Genomic DNA, 19,254 nt, shown 5'->3' with positions numbered 1-19,254 from the left:
GTCTTTTCACTGGTGCATTCAATCCATTGACATTCAAAGTAATTATTGATGTTGTTGTTGTTAAGTGCTGTCGAGTCGGTTCCAACCCATAGCGACTCTGTATAGGGTTTCCAAGGAGCAGCTGGTGAGCTTGAACTGTCAACCTTGCAGTTCAAACAGCTTTTCAGTCTGACGCATTAACCCGCAGTGCCATAGGAATGAATTAATTTATGCCATTATATTAATTTTTTGTTAGTGCTGTTCGTTCCTTTGTTCTGCATGCCTTCTTGGGCTGAGTTTGTGTTTTTTCTGCTATTTCTTGTTGGTTTCTTCTTAGTTTTCGTGTTTTCTTGTTCTACTTGGAAGTTCATTTCCATGGTAAATTGTGAAATATTAACTTCCTTTGGGGTTTCCTTATAGTCTATTAACTTTTCTCTCCATTTAAAAGACTCTATTGTATCCTGTAATCTACCTGACATCCTCACCATCCAGGTCTCTGTTCCTATATTTATTCTTTCTTTGACACTGATATTATTTTGATCTTTGGTTGACCACCCAGCTCCTTTGAATTTGTTGCTGTAGTTTTGTTCTGTTCTGAACTCTGCTATCTGTCGACTGAGTTCCAGGTGGTGTTGCCACGCCTGTCAATCTCTAGTTGTTGTCTGTTCTTGTTGGTTTTCAGTCCAAAGAATTCCTTTTATGAAGTTTTGAAGTGCTGGACTGGTTTTGAAAAAATCTCTTTAGATTCTTGTTTATCCTGGAATGTTTTCATTGCACCATCGTGTTTGATTGACAATTTTGCTGGATAGACAATTCTTGGTTGGCAGTTTTTTTCTTTTAGGGTTTTGTATATGTCTCCTCATTACCTTCTTGCCTGTATGTTTTATACTGAGAAGTCAGAGCTTAATCTGATTTGCTTGCCTTTGTATGTTATATTTCTCTTTTCCCTAGCTGCTTTTAAGGTGCTGTCTTTATCTTTGATTTTGGAAAGCTTGATTTTATATGTCTTGGTGACTTTCTTTTGGAGTTTATCCTTCCTGGGGTACATTCAGCTCCTTGAATGTTTACGTTCTCATCTCTCCAGATGTTAGGGAAATTTTCTTCCAGAAGCTCTTCAACAATCGCCTCTGTGGACTGCTCTGATTCTTCCTGTTCCTGAATGCCAATAATTCTTAGGCTGTTTCTCTTCATGTTATCCAGCATGAATCTTAAGACTCTCTTCAGATTTTTTCATCCTTTTTTCTCCTTGCTCTTCTATCTTAGCAGTATTGAGAGATTTGTCTTCTAGCTGGCTAGTTCTGGCTTCCATCTCTTGTATTCTGCTCTTTCCCACTTCCTGTGTATCATCCATTTCTAGTATTTTATTTTTAATCACCTGGACCTCTTTTTGCAGGTTTTCAATTGTTTCCAATGCTATACCAATCTTGTTTGATTGATGCTATAGTACTTTCCTGACTTCTTCCTTATTTTCCTCCATCCCTTTGCTGAGTATTTAAATTTGTTTCCATATCATTCTTCTGAATTCCTTCTCAGGCAAATCAAAAACCTGCTTTGCCTCTTCTGGGGAGCCTTTTTCTGTCTCCAGCTCATTTGTCTCAGTTACTCTTTTCTGTTTTGGGACATATCATTTTCAGTAGTTTTGTGGTTTTTTTAATGCTTAAATTGATGTTTGTTGTTGAGTTATTAAGCTTACTGGGTGTCTCCTGGTGGATATTATCAGGATATAGGCTTTCCTTTTCATAAGTAATGCTTAGCAGCTGTTACTGGCTCTTGTCTCGCTGGTGGAATATTATGGGATATGCTTGTAGGTTGGCTATATGGCCACGATTGCTGACTCTTCTTCAGTAACGTAGGGAGAAAAAGCTTCCACCTCCAGGAAAAAAAATGTGTGATCAAAAGACCCAAAAGCAGAAGCAATATAAAAACAGAGACAAAAACCACCACTTTGAAACAAAAATAAAACTGCGACCAACTGTCCAGTTGCTTTTGCTACAAAGGCAGTGTGTGTGCACCGTAGGAGCCTCCGGCAGTGGGTGGGGTGTCTGCTTCCTCAGGCCCCTCTTCTAGTCACCACTGTAGAGGTGCACAGATAGATATTGAAAAGTTAATGGGAGAAAGACTGTCTACAATTTTTGTCTCTGAAGGTCAGTTAGTATCTGTGTGTGCACAGCATAATTCTTGAGATAGTTACATATTTTTATGTTGGGGTTTTACAGATTGTTCATATGGTTTGTCTGTCAGGCCAGACCAGATTTTTTTTTTTTTCTTGCTGGATAGGCTGGAGTAAAGGGTCCTGCACAAGTTAACTTTAGGGCTGGGACCCACAGGCTGCCATCATAAACAACCACCAAGCTCTTTCTCTGTGTGCCGTGAAAAAACTGTGGGGCCAGCGCTGGGCTTTTTTTCGGGGGGTGAACACCCACCTGCTTGAAGATGTCCAGGCTGGGCAAAGAAGGCACCACAGAGAAGAGGAGGAAAAAATGTGCAGAATCCCCTACAAATCCTTTTGCAAATGTCACTGCCATGCTTTAACACAGGTTCCCTGTGCCAGTCTGGCTGTGGCCCTGCCCTCTGAAATCTGCCCGGTAGGGGTGGCAGCAAAGGGAGTCCCATCTAGAGCAATTCCTAACTTGCAGTATTTTCCTTTATACCATGATTTTTCCACTTGCGCATGCCGGGAAACTGATGCCCTGGACTTTAAGTTGGATCCAGCGCTCTGGTGGTGTTTCTTGAGTACAACTTCTTTGGGTTTTCAATCCTCCCCCACGGAGCCTTTCCTACTGGGCTGTCTCTGTCGCCGCCCAAACTGGAAACCTGGACAATTTTCTTTTCCTTGGCATTCTAACGAAACTAAGACATACGTTTTATTGAGAAGACTTGTCTGCAGCCATCCACTGATTGTAGAAACATGTTTAAACACATCTTGTTTGGAATAAACCCATGCATGTATGAAATAGTAGCAATATTTTTACTCAATCTCATAAAAAACAAACTTTCTGGCAGCTCCCTGTCAATGTGCTACTGCAACCATTTTGAATTGTCTTCATAAAATTTTACTTGTGGGTGATAACAATGATACTGCGGTTAGGATAAGGGGCCAAGAGGAAAATTACTGAGAAAAAGATCAGTAGTGGCTGCAGTGGGAAAGATCATAAAAACAAACAAAAACACCTCAAAATACAAATAACAGGAGAGCAAGACATAAACAAGATTTTTAAAAAAAGTCTTGTGCATCTGGGACCCAGCAGGGTTTCTGAACCCTCTTCTCCCTATTCAGCTACCCAGTCAGAGTTGTTAACCATCAGCTACCTACTAACCTCCCCCCTAACCAGCTTTCAGTACTCCTTTTGTGAAATCTGTAGAACCACCTCTCCAACTTTGTTGTTGTTGTTCTTAGGTGCCATCAACTCGGTACCAACTCATAGCGACCCCATGCACAACAGAACGAAACACAACCTGATCCTGGGCCAACCTCACAATTGTTCCCACGCTTGAGCCCATTGATGCTGCCACTTTGCCAATCCATCTTGATGGGGTTTTTTTCTTTTTCTCTGACCCTCCACCTTACCAAATATGATATTCTTCTCCAGTGACTGGTCCCTCCTGACAATATGTCCAAAGTATAAGAGACAAAGTTTGGCCATGCTGGCTTCCAAGGAGCATTGTGGCTGCACTTCTTCCAACACAGATCTGTTGGTTCTTTTGACAGCCCATAGCACTTTCAATATTCTCCTCCAACACCATAACTCAAAAGCATCTTAGCCTCTCCCTATGCAAACACCTTAGATTGTGAACACCAGGAGGCTCTGTCGTCTGTGGCACACCTCCCCTGAAAGTATTTTCCATACTCTAATAAATCTCTTCAATACTATTTCTTTTAACTGTCTAGTCTTCTGTATCCTGACCTGGTATCAGTTGGTTTGTGTCTCTAGTGGGACACTTGGGGCTATGTCTTTGCACAACCCTGGGAAAGGACTTGACCGACTGCCAGTGAGTAATAAGTAAAAAACCAAAACCATTTTTGTCCCAATTGCTCGCCACTAGCTGGGCTGCTCCATGTCTGGGCATGCTCTGAAGACCTTTCTTTTCTATGGACGCGAATCTTTTCATCATCTGTCTTTTTGATGTCTGCCTCTCCATTCTTTTCATTAGGCTTTGTAGTCTCATGAGTCATAGTTCTCTTAGGACACCATAGATCTCTATGCTTCTCCCCATGGTATTTGAGATCTAAATTTTCTATGCAATTCCTCCTTATGTCTTCCTTTGTCTTTAAAGTCACCACAAGGGGTTCAAGTCCCCTGGGCTGGTAACTGGAAGACACAATCAATTCCTGGAGTCCTGGTGTGGCACTGTAGGATAAGTACTAAACTGCAAGGTTGGTTTAAACTGCAAGGTCAGCAGTTCAAACTCACCAGGTGCTCCTCAGATATCCTATACAGAGTCGCTATGAGTTGGAACTGATTCGATGGCACTTAACAGCAACAACAATCGATTCTTATGTGAGGGGTTCAAGTCCCCAAAAATGAACAACAGTCATGGGATTGATCACCCCATTAAGGAGCCATCCTGAGTGCTCCCACGGATGGTGAATGGCCTCATTGTGGGGTTTGAGTCCCCAAGAGCTTCAGGCAATCTCCATGGTGAGGTGTTTGAGCTCCCAAGACCCACTGGAAGTCTTTATCTCCATGGTGAGGGGTTTCAAGCACCCAAGACCTATTGGAAGTCTTTCCTCTGTCATTTTATCCCTTCTACTCCCTGACTCAAGATTCTGGTGCATATTTTCTCTCACGTCTATCATCCTTCAATTACCTTCTAGCAAGGTTTAGTGTCCAGAGCTATCCCAGCAGATTTTGAAGAGGTATCTCTTTCTGCTTGTAAGTTAAGGGGCCCTCGACCCTGTTCTGATTCATCATTTGACCCTCAGAATCTTCACCTGTTCTCTCTGTTCACCAATACATACTCATTTGGCTTGCTCAGGTCCTCAGTGCCAGTTCGAGTCCATACATTCTCCCTGTTGGTTCTTCAGGAGTTTTTCTCTTCCACACTCAAGAGTGTGAGGGCAGTGGACATTACTCTGACCCCTAGTAATTCTTTCTTTTTTAAATTAAATAGGCAGGCTTCAAAGACATAGTTTTCTCTCTTGCGTGAAGATTTTGTTGGGCCCATTGTGGGACATGACTTAACTCTTGGGACTGTCATCTTGTCTTCTGTGTTGGAATGGGAACTGTAGATTGGGTCCTCTCTAGCTCTCGGCCCAAGTTTCCTTCCAGGCACAGCTCGAAAGGGAGTACTCCCCTATTGGGTTTTGGGATTGCTTGTTTTCCATGCTCACAAATGCCATGTTGTTGTTGTTGTTGTGAGGTGCCATCGAATATGTTACCAACTCATAGCAACCCCATGCACAACAAAACAAAACACTACCTGGTCCTGGACCAACCTACAATTGTTGCTACACTTGAGCCCACTGATGCTGCCACTTTGCCTATCCATCTTGCTGGGGGTCTTCCTCTTTTTATCTGACCCTCCACCTTACTAAACATGATATCCTTCTCCAGCAACTGGTCCCTCCTGACAATATGTCCAAAGTACGAAAGACAAAGTTTGGCCATCCTGCCTTCCTAGGTGCATTCTTCCAACACAGACCTGTTGGTTCTTTTGGCAGCCCATGGCACTTTCAATATTCTCCTCCAACACCATAATTCAAAAGCATCAATTCTTCTACAGTCTTCCTTATTCACTGTCCAACTTTCACATGCATATGAGGTTATCGAAAATACCATGGCTTGGGTCAGGGGCACCTTAGTCCTCAAGCTGACATCTTTGCTCTTCAACACTTTAAAAAGGTCTTGTACAGCAGATTTTCCTAATGCAATATGTCATTTGAGTTCTTGACTCCTGCTTCCATGAGTGTTCATGGTTGACCCAAGAAAAATGGAGTTCTTGACAACTTCGATCTTTTCTCCGATGATAACAATGCTGTTTTTAATTGGTCCAGTGGTGAGGATTTTTGTTTTCTTTACATTGAGATGCAATCCATACTTGAAGGCTATGACCTTTGGTCTTCATGAGTATTTTAAGTCCTCTTAACTTCAGCAAGCAAGGTTCTATCATCTATATATTGCAGGTTGTTAATGAGTCTTCCTCCAATGCTGAATGCCATGATACTGGAGACTATTTTGACCCATTTATGATCTACCTCTGGGTCAGGTTAGCCTTTGCTGTAGGACGGCAAGGACATCTATTTCTCTCCTGACCCTTCTAAATCAAAGCACTTTGAAAGTTGTAGACTTCTTTTTTCAGACTAGCACTTTTGAGACATAGGTGAATGGAGGGATTTACTCTTGGGAGCTCACAAGGCCAAGAATTGTCCTGCTATTCCATCTTGTCTTTCACCCAGAGGGACCCCCTCAGCACCACCCTGTTCATTTGGATCCAACTGTCGATGCTGAACCACAGTGCCTGCTTTTACACTGCCATAACTAAGCATAAACTTTTCCTTAATAATGACACTTTCCTTCAGAAACCTTCCCCACAGAATAGGGTTCTTTACAATTTGAGAAAACCATACTTTAAGAATTGGTGGCCAACCAATTCCTCCAACTCTGCCACCTTTAAACTGTGAATGAAAACCAATACTATCAGTGCCCTTCCTCCCCGCCCCAAGGCATAACTTTCCTACGTGCCTACACAAACAATCTTTGCAATAGTACAGTCTCTCCAAATGCAATGGGCCTCACTACTACTCAATGCCTAAGCCTTCATCTTATACATAGCCAGTGCACTCTAGGATACATAGTGCCCCAGCTATTCCTTTATGATTATGCCCTCTCCTCATCATGGGCTCGATGCCAGAGTAGCTTCTTAGACAGTATCTTATCTTGGGGCAGGAAATATTTATGTCTGCAGTCCCTTGGGCAGGGTATATTGAGCATAAATTCATCTCCAACCTCACTGCAGAACTCAAACTTCTCTCTAATGACTCAGGAGTAGCCTTAGAAGAAATGTGAGGATCCCTGAACTCATTAGGTAATGTAGTTTTAGATAACCACATAAGCACTTGAGTATCTGCTTGCCTCTCAAGGTGGTGTCTGCACCAATGGTAAACACCACCCAATGATTGTATATCAATAATTTTGCAAAAGTTAAGATGCTAGTCAATGAAATATTTAACTGTGCTTTTGACTCCGAGGCCTTAGGACATCCCAGCTACTGCTAGGCCTTGATCTGTAAGAAGCCAGTCCTGGAGCTTTGGTCTCTATCTTCTCTTATTCTCACTTTTTTCCTTCTTCTTCACATGCATCTTACTATTCGGCCACTGCTTCCTCAGTCTATTTACTAGGCTGATTTCCTGTAGGTTCCAGGATCTTCACCTACAAATGCTGATTTCACAAGATTACCACCCTTCTACCATGCCTCTTCCAGGGCTCTTAGCACAGGCAGAGAGAGACTTCTACCACATTAGGCAGATCTATGGCCCAGTGCCAGCCAAAAGTAGCCAGAAAATGAGACCTCCATTTTTTGCCCTCAAAAAAATTTTTAGCTGCTGCAAGTCTTTTTGCGGGGGTTAAAAGTTAGGGTAAGGGCACAGGAGGAAAATCACCAAGGAAAAGATCAGTAGTGACAGCAGGGGGAAAGATCAACAGAACCATTAAAAACAAAACAAAACCTCCAAATACAAAGAACATGGGTGTAGAACATAAACAAGATTAAAGAAGAAAAACTATCTCCTTGTGTGTCTGAAACCCAGCAAGGTTTGAAAATCCTCCCTCCCTAATTCAGCTACCCAGCTGGGGTTGTTAACCATCAGCTACCTATTAACCTCCCCTTACCCAGTTTTCAGCAACCCTTTTCTGAAATCTGTCAGAACTGCCTCCGCAGCTTAACCCCTCACTATAAAAACACCTTAGACTATGAGCACAGGGAGGTTCTGCTGCCCATGAAATGTCTCTCCTGCAGGTTATTTTCCATACTCTGAGAACTCTCTTTAAAACTGCATTTCATGATTTTTTAATCTTCTGTATCCTGAACCATTATCACTGTTGGATAATTTCTGCGTTCTATTGGGTCACCTTTCTTTGAAATGAGCACAAATATAGATCTCTTTCAGTCCACTGGCCAGGAACCTGTCTTCAAAATTTTTCAGTATAGGCATAGACTAGTGAGTACTGCCAGCATCATTCTGTTGAAACATTTCAGTTAACATTCTCTCAATTGCTGGAGCCATGCTTTCAACAATGCCTTCAAGGCATCTTGGACTTCTTCCTTGAATATCCTTGGTTCTTCATCATATGGCACCTCTTAAAATTGCTGAGCATTGACCAATTCATTTTAGTACAGTTTACTGTGCTTTTTTTTTTTTTTTTTTCATCTGCTGCTGCTGCTTCCTGCATTGTTCAATATGTTGGCCAAAGAATCCCTTTAATATTTCAAGTTGAGACTTGAATTTTTCCTTCAGTTGGTTCAGCTTGAGAAATGCTGAGCATGTTCTTCCCTTCTGGTTTTCTAACACCAGGTTTCTGCATATTTCATTGTAATATATATTTTTAAATTTTTTATTGTGATTTGAATGATAAGTTTACATAGGGGAAACATCAGTTTTAAACTCATCATTTCATTGCAATGATTACAATCTCCTCTGTGCATCATCATTCAACAGTATTAGCTTCTATTCCCTCTGTTGTTTTTTTTGTTATTGTTGTTGTTATTTTTTTTTTGGGGGGGGGGAGGTGGTATACACAAAAACACTCAGGAATGTATAATAATTTAAACAACCAAAGGACACATTCTGCAAGCCTGCCCCCTGGCCACCAGCACCTGGCTGCCAGCACACAGCCTTTCTCTTTTCATGAATTTAGAGTCCTCGGCTGCTCGCTCTCTCCATACTTTCATCTCTGCCTCTATCAATGGTGTCACTGCTTCTCTGGATAGGGTTGTGCATTCCACTCATGTTCTTCTCCTTTGATGGTCCTAGGGTTCTCTGTTCCTGGACTGTAAGATTAACTACTCCCCTCTTTTTATTATAAAACTTCTACCTTTACAGTTGTGACAGTCGCAATTACTCATGATAACAATTATTCACTTTGAATCATAAGGATCCTATATCCTTCCTTTCACCAGACCCATCTACAGTCGCAATTACTCATGATAACAATTATTCACTTTGAATCATAAGGATCCTATATCCTTCCTTTCACCAGACCCATCTAGGCAAGATGAAAACTATTCAGTGGGGATTCTACCTTCCCCCACACTCTGAAACTAAACTCCCTCTTGAAAACTTGTAAGCCAGTCACTTCGTGCCTTTATAGCCTCTCCCATTTTAGGTAGCCAATGTCTAAGTTGCCTGTCTCTATCAACCCTGTAGACAGGAGAGATGGGATTGATTTTGGATGTGAAGACTCCTTCCCTCTCAGTTGGTATTTTGAACTACTACATCCACAGTGTAGGTCAAGTTCATCAAATTGTAGCAATTTACACTTCTTTTCTTTATCAAAAAAAAAAAGAAGAAGAAGAAGAAAAAGGGTTGTTTGTTGCTGTTGTTTTCTTTTATCTGCCTCTGGTCGAGTTCCAGTCATCAAGACATCGAAGGCCAGGTTGAGTAGGTACTATCTACAAGTTTGGGCATTCTTGTGCATCTCCCCTCACTTTACATCACCTGGGCGTTTTGCTCTCAGCTCCAGCCTTCTGTGGCTATGTCCTTGTCCACATGGCTCAGAAGTCCACATGGGCTCACCACGCTTCTGACTAATCAACCCGTCCTCTTTGATCTCTCATCTCCAGCTCAATGTAAGTCTATGGAATGTGGTCAAATTCGACCCATATCTTCATTGCTGCCTTTCCCCTTATTTCACTCACCAGTAGACCAATATGGTCGCCAGCACTTACATGTCTGCTTGTGTGTTCCCTTTTGAGTTTCAGTCTTGGAGGAGGATTTGTCTTAAAGAGACTTGATTGCTTGTCTTGGTGGCTCCCCAGCTAACACCTTACTTATTCTTGTAGTAGCCAATCAGACTACCATTTTTGTTTTGGATTTTTCCTGCTGGTCTTTCTTTCAAGAAGTATCTTCTGTTCCTCTAGCTATTCCAGGCTGGTCTACTTGTCCTTTCAAGTAGGAATGTCCTACCTCAGAGGGTTCTGGATGGGGCTTAGGATTCCACCTTAGGTCCTATAGACTACAAAGGCTCCACAGGAAGGCTATTTTACTGGGCAAATTCTAGAACCCCTTTTAGGTATTTCAGTTATAGGCTAAAGACAGGCTGACAAGTTTTCCATAATCATGTTACCTGATAATCCTTTCTATCCCACTCAAGCGTCTATTTTACAGTGAGAGGCAAAGGAAATCAATATTCATAAGACAGTCAAGCATCTTAACATCATTTCCCCTCTTTTACCCATTTAGTCTATACCTCAATCCCTGTAGCACAGAGCCCTGTTATTCCAAGGTTGAGCATACATTACTATTTACCTCTGTTCCATTTAGCTCATGCAAACCTGCTTCCGTGTTCCCCTATCTATGTTCTTCCATCCCCCTCCCAATTCTTGTGTATTGCATGCCCCAACATCCAGACTATGATGTAGCTATTCCCTACCTTGTGCTCTACTGTCCCCTCCCTCTCTGCAACCCTGCCCTCCCCTCACCCAACCAACAAAAAATTTATTTATTTTTCTTTTAGTATGGGTATCTTTTCTTAAACTTTTATAATAATGGTCTTGAAAATTTCTATCATGTGATCTCCAGCATCATTTCTATCAACAAGGCCACATTTTTCAACTACTGATCCCGTCCCTTTATTTCCAACTTTTACATTCTAATCACCAGTTATCAATCATCTTGATTGCATGTTTGATCAATTCAGACTGAAGAAGTTAGTAGAATTCTTTAATTTCATCATCATTTGTTTTTGTTGTTGGTGCTTACATTTGAATAACAGTTGTATTAATTTGTCTTCCCTGTATGGCTATAGGTAATCCTATCACAGCCACAAATGTATTTCCAGATATATCTTAAAAAGTTAATTTTAACAATGAATGTGATGCCATTCCTCTTCAATTTGTTATTCCTTTGGACCCAATATCTGTGTGCTGAAACACTCATAGATCCAGGGGAAGATTAACTATAACAGTGGATTAACTATAGTGGATTACGAGCTGGGCTGCTAACCATAAGATCAGTAGTTCAGATCTACCAATCATTCCACTGGAAAAAGATGACGCTTCTGCTCCTGTAAAAATTTACAGGCTCAGAAACCCAGTACAGGTTTGCTATGAGTTGGAACCAATTGGTGGCACACCACCACCACCACCACCACCATCACTCCCCTCAGAGTCAGCATAGAGAAAGAAAGCTTTCCCCTGGAGTTGATGCTCTGAATTTGGACTTCTAGCCCCTGAACTGTGAGAGAATAAAATCGTTTATTAAAATCATCCACTTCTGAGTAGTTGTTATAGCAGCACTAGATAATTAATACAGAAGTCATTCTGTCCTCTGCTCATTGTTTCCTCATAATGAGAAGAGAGAAATATCTGGAGTTAGGGCACTCTTACCTGAGTTCCCTGTTTCTTATGCCTATGGCTCCCGCTCAGACGACACATCCCCCTCTGCCCCACTGCTGGCACTGCAGTCTTCTTTCCGAGGAGCGTTTCTTTCTTTGCTTGATTCAGAAGGTCCCTTGGCTCTGGTCTTTTCTTTCCGCTGCTGCTGTTTTTCAACCTTTGACAGCTGAGTATAAAAAAGAATGACTTTACAAATATGAACGATATCTAAAACACCAATTACTACACAGATGAAACCATTAAAAAAGCTTTTTATTCAATAACCTGGCATGCAACAGTGATTCAGATACAGCAAATTATATACACAGTGATTATCTGTCAGCCACCTGAATCATTAATACAGATAAGCCACTCATGTAATCTTGCACAGACTTTTTTCCACTCATAATTTAACATGTCATGCAATATTCAGGTAATGGTCAACAAACAGGTTTTATCAACAGGCATAGACGAACTATATAAATGAGAGGGAACTCCTGAGTGGAACAAAAGAGTTAGCATAGTTGGTCACTGACTGCTAACAGGGGTACCAGGGAAGAAAGACCTGGTAATTACTTTAGGAAAATCAGTCACTGAAAACACTGTGGAGTACAGTTCTATTCTGACACACACGGGGAATCACTAAAATTGGAATTGCCTCAGTGGCAACTGGGTTTTGTTTTTTTTAAATGATAAAGTTTTGTTTTCCATTAAACTGAAACAACAACAACAAAAAAATCAATCCTCAAGTTCCAACACGGAAAAATCCTATGGGCAAGATATTGACTGATGCAGAAAGCATCAAAAGAAGATGGAAGAAATACACAGAGTAAGTGTACCAAAAAGAATTTATTGACATCCTGTCATTTCAAGAGGCAGCATATGATTAAGAACCGATGGTATGCCCCTCTAAGACTGAAACTCAAAGGGAACACATGAACAGTAATGTAAACTTGCTGGTACCCATGTTGGTCTACTGGTGAGGGGAAGAGGGGGAAAGGCAGCAATGAAGAAATGGGCTGAGTTCAACCACATTCCACAGACTCCTGTGGACCTAGAGATGAGAGACAGAAGAAGGACTGGTTGGTCCAAAGTATGTTGAGACCTGGGGACACCTGAGCCTATGGACAGTAATGAGCAACTTAGACATTGGCTACCTAAAATAAGAGGGTGATAAAGGCACGAAGTGACTGGCTTACAAGTTTTCAAGAGGTTGTGTAGTTTAAGAGTGTGCAGGGGAAGATAGAGTCCCCACTGAATAGTTTTCATCTTATCTAGATGGGTCTGGTTAAAAGAGTTGGGGATAAGATTCTTATGATTCAATAGTGAATAATTGTTATCATGACTAATTATGACTGTCACAATTGTAAAGGTAGAAGTTTTGTAACAAAAATGGGGGAGTAGTTAATCTTACAATCCAGAAACAAAGGACCCTAGGACCATCAAAGGAAAAGAGCACAAGCAGAATGTGGGACCTTATCCAGAGAAGCAGCGACATTGGAGATGGAGACAGAGATGGGGACATGGAGAAAGTGAGCAGCTGAGGACTGGGAAGAGAGGTTCTAAGGGATGGCGGCCAGGAGGCAGACTTGCAGAATGTGCCCTTTGGTGGTGTAAATTATTATATACGCCTGAGTGATTAAAAAAAAAACTAAACTAAAGTGAATAGAGAGAAACACTGCTGCTAACAGATGGTACATGGAGGAGATTATAATCATTGTAATGAAACAAGGTGTGTGATTAGTTGAATACAACACTGATGATCTGCCCTGCAAACTTTTACTCAATCCATAATAAAAACCTTAAATAAATAAAAAAAAGAACCGATGGTATGAAGAAAGAAGTCCAAGCTGCACTGAAGGCACTGGCAAAAAGCACAGCTCCAGGGACTGATAGAATATTAATCAAGATGTTTCAACAAATGGATGCATCACTGGAAGTACTCACTCGTCTACAATAAGAAACCTGGAAGACTTGCCCTGTAAATGTTCACTCAATCCACAATAAAAGCCTTAAAAGAAATTTGGAAGACAGCTTCCTAGCCAACTAACTGATAAGAGATCCTTATTTGTGACTATTCCAAAGAAAGGTGATCTAATAGAATGCAAAAACTATCACTCAATATCACTAATATCATATGCAAATAAAATTTTGCTGAAGATCATTTAAAGATGGTTACAGCAGTACATTAATAGGGATCTGCCAGAAATTCAAGCTGGATTCAGAAGAGGACATGTATTGAGAAATACATTGCTGACGTCAAATAGGTCATGGCTGAAAGCAGAGAACTCCCGAAACTCATTATACTCATACAGAAACTATACATAGACCAGGAGGTAGTAATTCAAACAGAACTAGGGGATACTGTGTGCTCTGGTTTAAAATCTAGACAGTTGTGTGTCAGGTTTATATTCTTTCACCATACTGTATGTTGAGCAAATAATTTGTATGTTGAGCAAATAAGCTGAGAAGTTGAACTACATAAAGAACAATACAGCATCATGATTCGAGGAAGACTCATTAACTACTTGTGATATGCAGAGGATATAACCTTGCTTGTCGAAAGCCAAGACATGAAGATCAAAGGAAATGAAAATCAAAGACTACAGCCTTCGGTATGGATTACATCTCAATTTAAAAACAAAAAAATCTTCACAGCCCTAACCGTATAAGCAATGCCATATTAATGGAAAAACGATTGAAGTTGTCACAATTTCATTTTACTGGGATCCACAATCAACTCCCACGGAAGTAGTATTCAAGAAATCTAGCAACATGCTGCATTAGGCAAATATGCAACAAAAGAGTCTTTAAATAGTGTTTAAAAGCAAAGATATCACCTTTGAGGACTAAAGTGCATCTAAACTAAGCCCTGGTAATCTCAAATGCCTCATATGCATGTGAAAGTTGGACAATAAATAAAGAAAACTGGAGAATTGTTGCAGACCGTGCAGAGGTTCGAGGCCCTATAGGCCCGAGTGTAACAGATCTAGCCACTTGGCAGTTAATAGCAAATTGTTTTTCATCTTAGTGTTCAGTTATTTTTATTTAATTCCAAACATGAGCCCTGGATGTCCACAGAGAAATGCAATATTCCCCTAAGTTTCTAAGGTCAAGATTTTCCCCCTAAAACCAAGGCAGTAAAACTTCCTCAGAGGATGAACAAGGACAGGTTTACTGGGATTAAGCAGGGAGGCTCTGGAGAGGAACTGCCCCTGGTATATTCACTTGGGGTGGAGTGGTAAATTCTTGGAATACGGATTAAGGACAATGGGGGCAACTCCCTCAGACCACCCTGGGTTCAATCAGTTTGATCCAAGTGAAGGTTAAACCCAGTAAGGAAGAAAGGAATATTGGTTTAAGTAAGGTTTACTGGCTTAACTTATCTTAAAGATTGTCTTGTCTGAATAATACCATTCTTCTGTAAAGATCCCTCCCTGAAATAGAGGAAATAAAAGACGGATACAGACTTAAGTCTGCGGGCATTATTGCTTGCAGGGTATGAAAAGGCTGTCTGCCGGATTTGCATCTACTCTGGTCTCCAAGTGTTTCTTTTCTCTCTCGCCTCTCCAGACATCCCACCTAGAGTTAGTCCGAGAAGGGAAAATGTCAGCCACTGAGCAGTCTGTCTGGCAGCTTGCATCAAGCCTGTGTGTCTGTCTTCTTTGTACCTGTTTTCTCTGTCTTCTTTGTGTCTGTTTTTTCTCTATCTCTCTCTCTCTCGCTATCGTCACCGGACACCCCATCTTCGGGTACCCACCCCCTTGCCGAGGCCAGACCCCGGCAGAGAATAATGGTTGAATCTGAATTATGATGTTGTAAGAATATTCACTCATGTTTGGTAAGGTGGATGGTCAGAGGAAAATAGGAAGACCCCCAATGAGATGGATTGGCCAAGTGGCAGCAAGCAATGGACTCAAGCATGGCAACAATAGTGAGGTTGGCCCAGGATCAGGTAGTATTTCGTTCTGCTGTACATAAGGTCGCTATGGGTTGGTACTGACTCGATGGCACCTAACAACAACAACAAGAACATTCGCAGTACCATAGACTGCCGAAAGAACAACCAAATTTGTCTTAGAATAAGTACCACCAGAATGCTCCTTAGAAATGAGGTGGTGAGACCTCACATACTTTGCACATGTTATCAGGAGGAGCCAGTCCCTTGAGAAGGACATCATGCTTGGTAAAGTAGTGTTGTTGTGCCATGGAGTCAATTTTGACTCATAGCAGCCCAATATAGGACCTCATCCTTAAATATTTTAGCGGGAGTAGAAGCCTCATCTTTCTCCTGCAATGTGGCTACTGAGCTCAAACCATCAACACTGTGGTTGAGAATCCAGTGCTTATCTTGTGGAGCCACCACACTGCCTGATTAAAGTATAAGGTCAGAAGAAAAGAGGGCAAAGGCCCTCAATGAGATGGATTGATACAGTGGCTAGTTTTCTTCCCAACTTGTTCAAAGAAATCACACTCAGAAGCAACAGCATCACCATTTTAGAAGAACCTGCTAAGAGACTGCTCTAAAAAGAAGAGTCAAGTTTTGTTGAATAGGATTTTCCTAATTCAATGAAAGTCATCTGTGACCAAGTCCAATAGACAGTAATACCCAAGTTACATACTTCCCAGACCAAGATTGCAGACATGAAAAGGGGAAATTTAATGAAGGGCTGCCTTGTCCCTGCTACCCTGCTACTACTTCTAACCCACCATTCAACCCCAAACCCACTGCCATCAAGTCAATTTGGACTCATAGAGACCCTATAGGACAGAGTGGAACTGCTCCTTAGGATTTCTGACACTGTAAATGCTTATATGAACCCATGCAGGTTCTTCCCCCCCATTCAAAGACATAAAGAAAGTACCTTTAACCAATTTACAAATCATCTCTTCTATTATAAACAGACTTTGAGCTAAAGTCTTCAGATTAAAAAATAGTTAACAGTTCTCAGTGTGGTCCAGAAAACACAATTTATTGATTAACGATTTACTTATAATATTATCTTTCCCACTATTTACTTAAAAAGCTGTAAAAAAAAAATTAAGTTGCTTCATTGCTATTTAGATGTCTCCAATAAAAACATCATTTCACCTTTGACCCAATGATTCTGTTGTTGTTGTTGTTGTTATCGTTAGGTGCCATTGAGTCAGTACCAACTCATAGAACCCTAAACACAACAGAACGAAACACAGCCTGGTCTTAAGCCAACCTCACAATTGTTGCTACGTTTGAGCCCATTGATGCTGCCACTGTGACAATCCATCTTGCTGGGGAATCTTCCTCTTATTCTCAACCCTCCACTTTACCTAACATGGTATAATATGCCCAAAATATAAGACACAAAGTCTGGCCATCCTAGCTTCCAAGAAGCACTCTGGCTGCACTTCTTCCAACACAGATCTGTTTGTTCTTTTGGCAGTCCATGGTACTTTCAGCATTCTTCTCTAATACCATAACGCAAATGCATCAATTCTGCTATGGTCTTCCTTATTTACTGTCCAACTTTCACATGCATATGAGGTTACTGAATATGCCATGGCTTAGGTCAGGCACACCTTAGTCCTCAAACCGACATCTTGGCTCTTCAACACTTTAAAGAGGTCTTGTAGATTTGCCTAATGCAATACGTCTTGACTGCTGCTTCCAAGTTGATTATTGATCTGAGCAATATGAATTCTTTGACAACTTCAATCTTTTCTCCATTTATATGGATGCTGTTTATGGGTCCAGTGGTGAGGATTTTTGTTTTCTTTACATTGAGACGCAGCCCATACTGAAAGCTTTGGTCTTTGATCTTCATCAGTGAGTACTTTAAGTCACCTTCGCTTTCAGTAAGCCAGGTTGTATCATCGCCATATCTCAAGTTGTTAGTGAGTCTTCCTCCAATCCTGATATCACATTTTTCTACATATAATCCAGTTGCTCAGGTTATTTGTTCAGCATACAGATTGAATAAGTATGGTGAAAGAATACAATCCTGGCACACACCTTTCCTAATTTTAAACCATTCTGTGTTTCCTTGTTCTGTTTGAACAACGGCCTCTTGGTCTAAATTCAGACTCCTCATGAGCACAATTAAGCGTTCCAGAATACTCATACATCTCAATGTTGTCCATAGCTTGTCATGATGCACACAATCGACTTTACATAGTCAATAAAGCTCAGGTAAACATCTTTCTGATATCTCTGCTTTCGTCCATTGGACATCAGCAATGATATTTCTCATTCCATGTCTTCTGAAAGTTCTCTGTCAATGAATGGGTGCAGCAATTTTTGGAGTACCTTTAGTAAACTTTACTCACATAGGATATCAATTATATTGTCTGATGATTTCCATATTCCATGGGTTTTCTCTGCTTGGAATGGGCACAAATAAAGATCTCTTGCAGTCAGTCAAATAACGGTCTTCCAAATTTCTTGGCATAGATAAGTGAGTGCCTCCAGTGTCACATTAGTCTGTGGAAAGATTTCAATTTGTATTCCTTCAGTTCCTGGTGTCTTGTTCTTTGCCAATTATTTCAATGAACCCTGGACTTTTTCCTTCAAGATCATTGGCTCTTGATCATATGCTGTCTCTTGAAATAGTTGAACAATGACCACTTCTTTTTGGTTCAGTGATTCTGTGTATTCTTCCATCTTCTTTTGATGCTATCTGCATCATTCTATATTTTGCCCATTGTTGTTGTTGTTGTTAAGTGCCGTCGAGTCGGTTCCGACTCATAGTGACCCTGTACAGGGTTTCCGAGGGTGTAAATCCTTACGGGAGTAGAAAGCCTCATCTTTCTCCCGCGGAGCGGCTGGTAGTTTCGAACCGCTGACCTTAAGGTTCGCAGCCCGATTCGTAACCACTACGCTATCATATAGAATCCTTCAATACTGTGAGTCAAGGTTTGAATTTTTCTTCACTTTTCTTAGCCTGAGAAATGCTGAATGTGTTCTTCCCTTTTGGTTTTCTAACTCCAGGTCTTTGCACATTTCGTTATAATATTTGATTTTGTCTTCTCAAGCTGACGTTTAAATTCTTCTGTTCAGCTCTTTTATATCCCTCACTTCTTCCATTTGCTTTAGCATCTCTATGCTGGAGAGCAAGTTTTCAGAGTCTCTTCTGACATCATTTTGGGTCTTTTCCATCTTCTTGTCTTCTCAATCTTTTGCTTTCTTCCTGTATGATATTCTTGATGTCATCTCACAATTCTTCTGGTCTTCTGTCTTTAGTGTCTACTACAATCAAGCTGTTCTTCACATGACCTATAAATTCAGGTGGCATATATTCAATGTCATATTTTGGCATGTCCATATGAATCCCTGGCTAAGTCCTCCACTTGTGTGCACAGGAAGCTCACAACAATGTACCCTGCAGTGTGGTCTATAGTCACAAAAATCTAGAAACAATGCAAATGCTCATCATAGAGTTGATGATGACTAAATAAGATATAGTACATTCAGTCCCATAAAGCAAGACTGTAAAGCAATTTAAATGAATGAACAAGATCTACTTTATCAAAATGGATTAAGCCTTTAAATTACATTTCAGAAGTATTCAAGGGGGCTTTAAAAAGTTCATGAAATTCTGTTATTAATTTTTTTTAAGGTTTTATTGTGCATTGAGTGCAGTTTATATGGGAGAACATTGGTTTTATACTCATCGTTTCATTGCAATGATTACAATCGACTCTGTGCACCATCATTCTACAGTATTTGTTTCTATTCCCTCTATTGTTTTTGTTGTTTTGTTTTTTGGG

The 19,254-nt window shown here is 40.8% G+C and overlaps 1 protein-coding gene across 1 annotated transcript in view; it reads right to left on the bottom strand.

The window, feature by feature from the left end:
- Positions 1–11,545: 11,545 nt before the first annotated feature.
- The window catches only part of LOC102811210 (D-tyrosyl-tRNA(Tyr) deacylase 1-like), a 224,561-nt gene continuing 216,852 nt past the window's right edge, over positions 11,546–19,254 (bottom strand). Inside the window, exon 5 of the mRNA XM_006860643.1 lies at positions 11,546–11,698. Within this exon, the coding sequence (XP_006860705.1) occupies positions 11,546–11,698 (153 nt within the window). The remainder of the gene's footprint in view (positions 11,699–19,254) is intronic.

This window comes from Chrysochloris asiatica, unplaced genomic scaffold (genome assembly GCF_000296735.1).
Source record: "Chrysochloris asiatica unplaced genomic scaffold, ChrAsi1.0 scaffold00039, whole genome shotgun sequence".
Lineage (NCBI taxonomy): Eukaryota > Metazoa > Chordata > Mammalia > Afrosoricida > Chrysochloridae > Chrysochloris > Chrysochloris asiatica.
This window is presented reverse-complemented; position numbering and strand designations above follow the sequence as displayed.